This window comes from Lycorma delicatula, chromosome 4 (assembly GCF_047948215.1).
Source record: "Lycorma delicatula isolate Av1 chromosome 4, ASM4794821v1, whole genome shotgun sequence".
NCBI lineage: Eukaryota > Metazoa > Arthropoda > Insecta > Hemiptera > Fulgoridae > Lycorma > Lycorma delicatula.
This window is the reverse complement of record NC_134458.1, coordinates 47,693,664-47,706,583: the sequence shown is the minus strand read 5'-3', so window position 1 is coordinate 47,706,583 and position 12,920 is coordinate 47,693,664. Positions and strand designations below refer to the sequence as shown.

Here is a 12,920-nt window from a genome sequence, read left to right as displayed (position 1 = left end):
AAATCTGTATCTATAACAAATCAAATCTGTAATTTTTCTAACATCATCCACCCTTTTTAATCTTATTACCTAAATAAAGAAAAATCCTAAAGCTCAACTACTTTAAGATTTAACACACCACTGTGACCTTTTAGTTGCATTTCATTATCTTCATTTTACTCTTATCCATTTTCAAATTAGATTTCTAATTTGAAAATGGATAATGTATTCATACCATTACCTCTTAATGTACTCATACCATTCAGTCTTTTAATTAACTGCTAGCTTCAACCAAACAATGTCATTAGCAAATCCTAATACATTATTCTTTCAGATTGTTACTCTACTCTTAAAAATTACCTTTTAATTATTCTACTGTTTCATCTACATATAATTTGAAAAGTAACAGCATTATAAGCTGCATTATTGTATCCCACCTTCCCATACTGGAGCTTGTCTTTCTTGGTCTTCTACTCTAACTGTAGCTACTTGATTTGTAGCTACTTGATTCTGATTATAAATAAGTTTTCTCTTTCTGTATTACAATTTTATATTCCCTGAAATTTTAATCAATCAGACCTTGATTGGAACTAATACACATTTCACCTCACGAAATATTATACTTATCTTTTGTTTTCTTTGAGACTGAAATTATTTGACTGAAAATCTAAAATCTATAAGCGCACATCAATTTCATAGATCTTGTATATTAACTTGTATAACCTATGCAATGCTACTTCACCTGAACAACTGGCATTTAACATCTACCCCATTGCCTTATTATTGTTTGAATTACTTAGGGCTCTAGTGAATTCAGATTTTAATACAGTCCTCTCTCAACACATAATTTTTTTCTGTTTCTGCAATACATAAAATGCATAGTCTCCCTCTGTATATATTCTTTCTATATATTGCCAACATTTTATTTGTTTTCTGTCAGTGATTTTTATTTGCACTTGATATTTAACCATTTCAGGTTCCATTTCGCCAAAATATTTGCTTATTTTTCTGAATTTTATATCTTAATTCCCTGAGACCATTTTTAATAAATTAAAATATTTCCTTCAACCAGTTTTCTTTGGCTAATTTACATTGTCTATTTTATTTTTTTCAAAAGCCAATCATTTTTCTTTCAGTGTATATCTCTAATGCTTTTATGCCTCCTACATTCATCCATCAATAATAATATATTTTCACTATATAAGATTTTCTATTATCCACCTTTTTTCTTCCTCTCTCTTTTGTATTAATTATTAATTTCCTTTTAGATTCATCCATTCACTTTCTACAATAACAACTTCTAAATCTGCTCCATGGTTTGTTGAAATCCCTTTACATCATTATCTTTTAATAAATTAGACTTAATCTCTTTCATCCCAACTTCTTTAGTTACTTAAAATCTAATCTAATTTCATTATAGTGGTTTATAAACAGCATCAACATCTGATCCAAGTTATATTTTACAACCCATTATCTGATTTCACAGTCTGTGCTTTAGCATATAGTAATCTATCTTATATTGTCCCATACCTTCTTCCCCCACCCCACCCATATGCATTTTTCTCTTTTACAATCTTTAAAGAGTAGTCACCATCACTAATTCATATTTTCTACAGAATTCTGAAGGTCTACACTCTTTTTCATATCTTTAATACAACCCAAACTCTTCAATTATTTATCCATTCCTTTCTTTCCCCTACAGCAGTATTCTAGTTTCCCAGTATTATTAGTCTTATCATCTCTAACACATTTGATAAACTAATCTATTTCATCATACCTCAAAATGATTTCTAAACCATCATCTTTTGCTGAACAGATAACCATAAACCTGTAATATTTTGGCTGGATAGAGTTTTGAATATCTCTTGACTAAAATAATACTACCATTGTACAGTTGTAATAGAAAACCCATTGTCCAATCTCTTCATCATTGTTTCTATCACTACATCTCAATCAAATGGTTTCATGTTAATAATCATTGTAATCCTCTGACCAAAATCCTGCTCCTCTTTCATAACACTTCAATAATTTCTACTACATCTAAACTTTAACTATCATTTCCCCTCTTTTAAGTAATTTAATTTCCTACTCTTATTTTAAGTTCGAAAATTCTATAATCTGAATCAAAGAATATCTTGATTTTTACATTTCCTGATAGATAACATCTTCTTAGAAGCCACTACCAGGAAATCCCATCAGGGACTACTTTATCTTCAAAATACTTTACCCAAGAGGACACCATCATATTTTACCAAAACTAAAATTATATCTCAATTTTATTTACAGTGCGAATAATTTTGAAATCCGTGAACATTAAGACTAGCACAATGATCATATTTTAACATTTACATAACTGTACTTGCATTGTATTGATATTTGCACTCAATCTTATAAGCTGAAAAATAACAGAGAAAGAAAGAGTTTAAAATTATTACTTCAAATGTTATCTAAACTAAGCAGATCAAATATACAAGGTCTGTCTGAAAAGTAATGTCACCAAGTCTACAAGTATAAAAAAAAAACATTTATTTACATAATAATAAGAATAATACCTGTATACCTGTACATTAAAATTCTTCAAAATATTGTCCTCCTGCGTCGATACATCTTTGCCAGCAGGATTTCCAATTTGCGAAGGCACCCTGGAAGGCCTGTTCAGAAAGTGTGTTCAAAGGCATTTTACAAGCTGCTTTCACGTCGTCAATTGTTCTGCAACGATGTCCTTTCATCAGGGGGGATTTCAAACGGTGAAACAAAAAGAAATCTGTGGGAGCCAAGTCGAACTGTAGAGTGGCTGGGACAGCATTGCCATCTTAGGATTGGCCAGGTAGCTGATCATGGCGAAGGCAGTGTGGGCAGGTGTGTTGTCATGGTGAAGTTTTCAATTGCTGCTGATGTTTGGTCTGACACGCCGGATCCATGCTCTCAGTCTCTTGAGGACTTCTACATTAAATTTAGTGTTAACGGTTGTCCTGACAGGTACAAACTCATGGTGGACGATCCCCCTAATGTCAAAAAACACAATAAGCACGGTCTTTGATTTGTTCAATTGAGCCTTCTTGTGGCGAGGGGATGCTGAGGTGTGCAGTCAGCACTTTACCTTTTTGTTTCCAGGTCGTACTGAAATATCTACATTTCATCACCCAAGACAACACTGTCCAAAAAGTGAGAATCATTTTCACACATTTCCAAAACATCTTGATAAATTTCCACTCGACGAGATTTTTGGTCATCGGTCAAAATTCTTGGGACAAGCTTCATGCACACTTTTCTCATGTGCAAATCCTTGGTTACTATCTTGTGGACAATAGTTTCTGGAATATTTAACATGTCAGCCATTAAACAAACACTCATTCGATGGTCTGTTTGCAGAAGTTCTTTCACACAAGTCACAATTTTGTTGTTTTTTAGGAATTTGACAGGCATCCAGCGCAAGCTTTGTCACCAAACTCTTCATGTGGCCTTCCAAAAACACCTTATGCCATCTGTAGACTTGCCTTTGTGATAAACACTCATTCCCAAAAGCCTGCTGAACCATTAGAAAAGTTTCCACTGCAGACTTGCCGAGTTTCACTCAAAACTTGATTTTGTTCCAGTGAGCGCTGCATTATGACTTGTACAAAAGACAAAATAAAGGTTAATGAAATCACCCGTCCTTCACCTCCGAGAGCTCAGAGACAACTAAGTAAGCACTCACTCAGTAGTTGACTTACGCCACCATCGATCCTGGCGAATGATAGAGCACGCTGCAACATACAGTCGCTTCACAATAAAACATATGACATTACTATCTGGACAGACCTCATATACTGTAGCTGATATAGTAACAACAAAAATGTTCTATCAACATGTTAGATAACTTTCAAAACACTTAACCTACTTCAACCAGTTTCATTTAATACAATATGTTTAAACACTGATCTATTGTGATTGCTGAATAAGAAATAACGCTAAGTAGGGCAATATTAGTTACTTCTGTTTGTTTTGATTATTGAAATATTTTTACCTGCAAGAACTGTTGACTAGCATTAATAAGATTCAACTGAGCAGTAGGATTATCAGCATCAGCCTGTGTTTCTTTTACACCCTGAACAAGTGGAGGAACATGTTCCGCCAGTACCTTGCAGTCGGCCATCAATTCATCTTGTGAAGATTTATTAGCATTGTGATGAACAACTCCCTGTGCTGATGCTATACACTGTGTAGCTGTGCAAGCAGCTGATTTTGCAGCAACCTGTAATTTCAGTACACTGTCATTATTAGCCCAATGCCAACTCTTGATTAAAATATTTTTAACAAGTTTAAGTTATTATATTCTAATATGTGCATTTTATAGTTATGTCATTATTTTAGAGTAGGTTTCAGATTATTATCAAACTTTAAATTATGTATGTACATGAAAAATTATTTAGATACTTCATATATGCCAATTGTAGTAACAAGCAAACAGACAAAGGTGACTTGTCTTATTTTAATAAAAAATTGAATTTTCTGATGGTTATTATTGTTGCCACTCAACTTAACTACCTTATTTCCATTGGCATTGTAATTTAACAAAACTATTTATTGCTAGACAGAAAAACATTTACACAAAAAAAACATACATTCTCACCATCAAGGACTGAATAATAAAAAAATTGAATACATAATACCTTAACCAAAACACCACTTTATTTAATCCTTTCCAACATATCTTTATAGATAACTTTCAGCTAATTTTCAGTCATTTTTAAGGATGTACAATTTTTATGTTTTAGTAAATTTGCATTAAAACAATTTCAATCACATCTTTCAAAACAAAGCCAAGATTACTTTTATGATAATGATTTTTAAAATCAACAAAATAATGAAACAAATGAAATTTCTTTCCTTTTTGTATTTAAATTTTTTATTTAGACAGTGAAAAAATTGGAGTTTTTATTGAGAAATACTTTTTTCAGTCTAGTATTTCACATACATATGCTATTACACTCTCATTTCCACATAAAAACATTTAACAAAATAATACATATCAGTACACTTTTGGCCACTTTATTCAAAATTATTTACATGGAAATTTAAAAAACAGAATTCATTGTAACTTACTGAGTAGTACAAAAACATAGTTTCTTACAAATAGAAATACGTATTCTTTATATACCTTTCTCTAAATCATGTTTATTATTTAACTGAAATAATTAATTATTGATATATTACTTCAACCTACCTCTAATTTATGAATAAGTTTCTTCCTAAGTGCAGGAGTAGTAGCTAATGTGGTTGCAGCTCTCAAATCTTCTACAGTCTGACGAAGATGCTGTTGTTTACTGGCATCATGAGGATTACCTGCACACTGCCGGGCTGCTTCTACCATTTTAGCAGTAGCTTCAGCTAAAACTTTAGCTGCTGCCAGTAAACGGCGTTGTAATTCAGAATCGGGTTGTTTCTCTGCTTCACCCTGTGTAACCGTAAATAAATTGTTATATATATATATATATATATATATATATATATATATATATATATATATATATGTATATATAGTATTTCACATACTTATAGATACATTATATTTCACATACTTATAATGTTATTTATATATATATATATATATATATATAAATAAGACTTAAATAAAAGAGAGCTTGACATAAAAACTGAAAGTTTACAAGTAATCATTAAACAATTAAAAAATGAAGAAATATTTTGATTTTATTTTCAGAAAAAACATTACAATAAATTGTTTCTGATTTATTATTACTCCTAAAATTTAATAAAATTACCCTTACAATTTAACTAAAAATTTCAAGCATTCATTTTGCATAAAAATATTTTTAATGTACTATTTTACAATTTTTTATGTTAAAATTTAAACTTTGAAGCTCACCAAATTGTTAAGGTTTACTATATATTTTTTAAATTAAAATAATTCATTAACATACTGACCACTGTGTTAATAAAAATTTAACATTATATGACATATAAACTACCAAAGCAAATTAGATAAGTTAAACTTGCTATATTAATTTCTCAGAATTGATTTCCATGGCATCCTGCATCTTCAACTTGTAATGAATTCTATAATTACATTATATACAATTCTTTTAAAAATTGTTACTTTACTTTAGATTGTTCTCAATTAAAAAAAAATTTTAATTGTATTATGAACACATATGCAGTTTAATACAATTAAAAATTTTTTAAACAGAATCTAAAATAAAATAATTTTTTAAAAGAATTATAATGTAATTAGTTATAAAATTCATTAAAAGCTGAAAATGAGTGATGCCACTAAAATCAATTCATTGAAATTATTATGGTAAAGTTTAACATACCTAATTATCTGATTACTAATTTCTTATTATATTTCAAATTAACCTTCTTTTCCCTTGTGGCTAATCTCTAGTAATATGAAATTGACTTTTCAGCTCATTGGATTCGTTGTGTGTCAAGTTCTTTCATGGCCTTTACCATGTAATATCCAGGTTCATGTCCAAGTCTATGAATAACATCACAACTAATGTTTCCTTTGTTGAATGTAGCCACAGCCTCATACATGCCAAATTCAAGAGTTTTTCTTTTTATAAATACATAGAAACCGAAAATCAATAAGCAACTCTGTACTGGGTGACAATAAACCACCTCTTATAACCAAATACTTTTGTAACAACTCAACAAGTATCATACTGCAAACTGAACAGAAATAAATAACAAGTATCATATTGCAAACTGAACAGAAATAAGTAAAATTCTAACAAAGTTAAAATCACTGAAACAGTTCATGTAGATCTATAAAGTTAAGAATGCTGAATATAGTTTACTATATTCTACTGGGATATTTTAATGACTGCAGCCATAGCAGTCAACTAAGAGGTTTTAAACAAATAATCCAAAGAATTTTTTTTTTTTTAATCATAAAGGAAATTTTATTTAGATTAAATGTATAAATACTCTACCTACCTTAATTGCCTGTATTAACTGAGCTGTAGCTTGTCCGAGCACTCTTGCTTGACGAACCATCTCACCAGCATCTCCTGTAGATTCAAATAATCTATCTGTGGCAACTAAGATCTGTTCAACCGAACTCTCCTGTATACTTTCCTTTGCAGTTTCTCGGCTATTTACTCTGAAAAAAGGATTAATTACTTTTTTATGTTATAATGATATCCCTGAAAATTAATAGCTTCCTGAATAAACTGAATTCTACTACTATGTTTTCCCACAAGAAAATAATCCAATAAAGTGTTTCTAAATTTTTACAACCGAAACTTAAATGCTAATAATCTTGGAAATATAAAGCATATTTTTTTTGGGAGGGGGCAAAAAACATTTTTACATTATCATCACTCGGAAAACAAAAAATAAAATCTAATAAAAAACAAAAACTTAAACTAAAATATTAAACACAAAAACATACAACTACTATCACAGATAAAAACTTAAAAATAAATAATATTTTAAAAAAACTATATACAGTATATATATATATATATATATATATATATATATAACTAAAATAAAGTAAAATAAATTTAATGAACACTGAGGAAGTGTAAAAGGCTCCCTCTTGGATAACAGAAAGAATAAAAATTTAACTTAAATTTCATATTTAAAAAAAATAAATAAATAACAAGATATGTAAAATATCAATAGATATTTAAGATATTAAAAAGATATGTAAAATACCAACATATTGAAGAAATAAAAAAAACCGATCCAAAACTTCTTTACCATTGCCCAGGATTCAACGAATGTTCCTGGGCAATTTAAATTTTCAATTACTATGATATCCTAGACAAAAAGAGATGAATTTTAAAAAATAAGCAAAATCGTACATTACGACTTTCTACAATTTTATATCAATGATTGGAAATATGTTAAAAATATTTCATTAAATACATTAAGATACAAATGACTGATTTAGGATTTGTTCATATGAATTATAAATGAACAGTTACTTGTAAAGATATTCCAAATTTTGTTTTACTAAACCTACTAATTATAAGATAGATTTACTATTTATAAATTAGAATTTTAACCTACTATTTATAAGATTACCTACTTACTATTTACACGATTTTTATTTATAAGATTAGATTATTTATAAGGTTACTATTTATTAGATTACAATCAATTATCAAGATAATTTAATTCCAGTGCCACCTTAACTGAATATATTGATCGTAAAGTAAAAATTACTTGATATGATTCAGGAGCTGATTCAATGTCCTAGTGACTTCAGCAGCAGCTCTGCTTAGTTCTTTCAATAGATATTCATCATTGCAGCTTTCATTACATATAGCCACAAGACCTTCAACCGCTTGGGTGACTTCTCTAACTGCTTGCATAAGCTGCTGTTGACAAGCTGAGCTGTGAAGGGTTGGTGCAACAACCTATCAACAAACAAACATGCTTTAAAACAGTATCTAAATAACTAACATGTATAAACAAATAACACTCTTATTCATTATTAAAATACACTTTAAACAAACTTAATTTTATACTTGTTAGTAAAACAAATTACAACATTTCTGAAGTTTTGAACCTCATATTATGTATTTGAATAAAATTTCTTAATAATTCTTAATGAACATAAGAAGCAACAAATCAATATCAATTAATCACCTTCGCACAAGCAACAAGTTGTGATGTAGATAACGCACACTGTGTTGCAGCAACGATAACTTTATTTTGTTGTTCAGGAGGCATTGTGCTTGCAACACTTTTTGCTTTCAGTACAAGAGCTGCTGTTGTATTTGCTACAGCTTTTGCTAGTCCTAATAAGATATCTTGTAACTCACGAGCCTCTTCGTCTTCTTCTCCTATCTCAGTCAATACTCTTTGAGAAGCTTCTCCAACACGACTTGCTGCATTCAATAAGTTCTGACGAGGCTTTAAACATAAAACAACAATATTAAAATACATTTATTGACTATTAAAAAAATAAAATTTTACCTATTGTTAAGTAATACCTATCAACACGAAACATCATGTCTGCCTGAACTTGAAAGATCTTAAAAAGTAGTATCTTAAAATACTCTTTTTTCTTTTTCTTTTTTTCTTATTAGCTTTCACACAATTCACACTCAAGGGATATAGAAATTGTTAAAATTATATGAGTAATTTTTACACATAAAAAACAATAAAATTTTAAAACATCCAACAATTAAATAATTAAACAATACAAATAATAAATTGCAAGAAAATCGTAATCCTGAAAATGGCTTAGATTGCACCTAGCAAATGTTTATGTCCTTTCAAAAAGAGAAACAGACCTAATTAAAAACTGTACATTATGATGAGAAAACATAAATTGCTTAAGAAATTTTGGTGAGGTGTATTTGATTGTTTTAATTATATTAAAGATTAATGCAATTTTTATATCCTTTTTCTCACTTTGGAAGGATAGAAAAAACAAATTCTGTTACGCTTCTACATGCATACATTATACTTTTTATCTGGCCCAATTTTAATTAAATAAAAACATAATTATTTTAATCATTCAAATAGCTTTTGATCAAAACATACATTCACAAAAATGAAATTTTTAGTTCGTCTGCGAACACAAATAAGAATACATTTTATTTCTCATGTTCTAAGGAAGGTAAGAATGAATTTTTGTTCTCTAATGATTAAAAGAAAATTAAAAGAACTTAATAAAGATTAAACATTTCGCCTTTACTGAAAAAATAAAAATAAATAAATATCCATTGAAAATACAAGTTACGTAAAGTAAACTATGAAAGTCACTACCATATAAGACATAATGTGACTTTACTACAAGTAAAAAGGTAAAAACATAATATATAAAACTAGCAGCTACCAAAGATCCAAAGCTACCAAAGATGTGCTACCAAAGATCTATATTCCTGGAGCAATAAATATTACCAGAAATAAATTTTATTAGATCAAATTGATTCAAATTATAACTTTCATTAACATTTATTAAGTGCAGGAGGGATCATTTAGCCAAAACAAAACTATTCTACAGAACAACAGTTTCAAATTATCCTGTCATTTTTTCCCCACTTTACCAGATAAATTGCAAAAATATTATTTATTGATTAATTATATTCTTTTTTTAATTAAGGAATACTTGAGGCTAGAAAGCCTGGAGGAAACTGTGTGAGAACATCTTATAAACCAAAATGCTTTTTGCTTGTCTCAGAAGATAAGACAAATATTTGAAAAGAATGATCAAATATTACTATACTTCATTTCTTACTACTTTAGGGAGCTCGACTTTAGAGGGAGATTACAGGACATCATATTCTCACCAACTAATTTACTCCTAGATCCAAAAATTTTATCCCAGAGTTTATGGGTCTATGATAAACTTTTTTATAATAAACCCATTATTTTTTTGTATATGCTATTAATTATATTACCAAGAAGGGTTACCAAATAGGTGAAATAAGGAGGGAGGCAGGCCCACCTGCATCCCCTCTAAAAGTAACTCCTACATTACTTGGGGAAAAGTAGATTTTTTAAAATTAAAGGGTATTTTCATAGTTCTTGAAACTATCCTGGGCAAACAAACAAAAACTCTGTGACTTTTTGTAATAGAATAGACACAAATATTCAAGGTAATAATAGTAGAGAAGTGAGAAGCTTATAGGATTAATTCAATGATCTACCATCTAATAGAAATAATTAGTCATGACAAAACTTAAAGAAGTTATCAAAGCAAAATCTCCACAAAAATATTGATCTACAGAACCAGTTCTTTTGAAATGAAACTATTAAAACTATAATTATCTAGTTTAATAAACAGATGTGAATGAAAGTAACAAAAATAACTTAAAACGAAGGACGAAAGCATAACAATGATAATATTATTATTAATTAGTTACCTCTTTTGTTTCAGGTTCAGCAGCCTTTAATAGATCACTGAATGCACTACAAAGTTTTCTAGCAGCATCTAACAGCTTGTCACCAGAGACATCATCATCCATCAGGGCAGCTAACATGCGGACTCCTCGTGTCATTTCTGGTAAATTGCTTGTAATGGTTGTTATGGCAGCACCAACTGCAGTATGGTCCACTTCGTCTACTGAACCTTAAAAAAAATTGAATCACTTAAATTTTCTTCTTAAAAAATCAAACTATGTTTATAAAATGATAAATTCTGTTTTTCATGCAACCATAACAACAGAATAAAGAGTATTATGTAAAAATATAGATACAGGTTTAAGTATATTTTGGAACCCACATGTTTTGACATCATATAAATAGACATATTCATATGCAATATTATAAAATTATTGCTTTAAATAAATTACTGTAACAAGAATTGAATTGCTTCTGCTTATTAACACCATTAGTTCCATTGTTGTAGCATACATAACACAGAATATATATTGCCATGTGCCAACATGGTAGCCTGTTCAACAATGCACCGGCAGAATATTCTCTTCCATTTCACAGCAGCAAACCAACGAATATTTCACTAATTTTCAGAACATTGCAACCATTCAAAAACATCTTTTACCTTCTGGCTCATATATATTTATTATTTGATTTTCAAAAGAAAAATACAAGAGGTAAGGATATGTGAAAGAGGAAGTCTGTTGACAAATGAATCAAGTGTCTAAAACTCATTCATCCACTTTTACATCTGTACTTTGTCAAAGCATGACTTTTTTATTTTGTTTCAGCATCTTATGAATTTGAAAAGTTTAATTTGTATACACATTTTAATCATAATACAATGGAACACAATTATCCACATTGACTTTAGCAAGGGAAAATCTAGACAATTGGAAAATGTTTATCATACATAATAGATGAATCATTCTAATGGTTAATACTCTTTTAATAAGACAAAATGTATTTCAAAAAAGAAAAAAATATTCAGAACATATGTAAAATGTAATAAAATGTAGATACTATAATACATTACAAAGAATCCAATCAACAGAAATTTGATAATAAAAGAATCAGAATTTTAAAAAGTTATCTAAAAGAAATTAAAATTAACTTCCTACTCTTTTACATAGAAGAAATAATCAGTAAATGTCTATAAAAAAAAGAAATGTAATTTAGAAAACTTACAAATACCACTGAAAAAAAGTTACTACATTATAAAAAATATAATTTCTTAAAAATTACAGTACGTTTAATAGAATAAAAATTTAGAGTCAATAATCTAAACGTACCTTTAAAAACTCTATTTTGTCTTAAAAAATCTGTAATCTATAATTGCTTTAATGTTGATCTTTGTTTATAGGCTGCAAGATCACATGATCATTTTAAACAAAAAATCTATAAAGAATAGCTTCAACCACCTGTACTTTTTTTTGTTACTCCAACCAGTCCATAGCAATAGACTCTCATGAGCTTTTTCAAGCAATGGCTTTTCATGAACGTCATCACCTTCTTCAGCTGCTGTGAGCTGATCATTTCCTCATACGAGCTTCACAATCTCATCATTGCTCAAAATTTGGTACCTTGGATTGTTGTCATCACTGATGATCCATTCACTGACACTCTTGAAGTCATAGTCAATACAGCCTTTTATCTCTTCTTCAAACTTCTTTATATTTTTGACATCTTCACAATGCATTTCAACAATCTAATTGAGCACTGTTCACTTAAATTTTATTCCAAGATCTTGCCAATGTCATGCTTTCGACAGAATTTCATGCATCAGCCACCACTTATCAGAAATCTTTTTAATTACTGTCTTTTATCATCTTAATTATGCTGCTTATACTTCATTATCAGCCAAAAGATTTTTTTTTCAATAATTATCTGCAGTAAAGGCATTTCAGGGAAATAATAACCCCTTGATCCACTGCTTGTAAAATGAATGTAACATTTCAAAGTAAAAACCGAACTTTGAATGTTCTATCCTCTCTTTCAAAGCAGCCTACTGAAGGATTAGTGGTGCAATATTTAATATCAAAAGAATGTTCCATTTTTACTCGTATTCTGCTGATATTTTTTAACATCTGGTATGA

The 12,920-nt window shown here is 29.2% G+C and overlaps 1 protein-coding gene across 5 annotated transcripts in view; it reads right to left on the bottom strand.

Moving 5' to 3' along the window:
- The window catches only part of rhea (Talin_middle and talin-RS domain-containing protein rhea), a 345,464-nt gene that overhangs the window by 97,649 nt on the left and 234,895 nt on the right, over positions 1-12,920 (bottom strand). For all 5 annotated transcript variants that reach the window (XM_075362858.1, XM_075362859.1, XM_075362857.1 and 2 more), the window contains 6 exons: positions 10,812-11,017; positions 8,584-8,850; positions 8,158-8,351; positions 6,919-7,084; positions 5,186-5,416; positions 3,986-4,213 (listed from right to left, as the gene is read on the bottom strand). In XM_075362858.1, the coding sequence (XP_075218973.1) occupies positions 3,986-4,213; positions 5,186-5,416; positions 6,919-7,084; positions 8,158-8,351; positions 8,584-8,850; positions 10,812-11,017 (1,292 nt within the window). The remainder of the gene's footprint in view (positions 1-3,985; positions 4,214-5,185; positions 5,417-6,918; positions 7,085-8,157; positions 8,352-8,583; positions 8,851-10,811; positions 11,018-12,920) is intronic.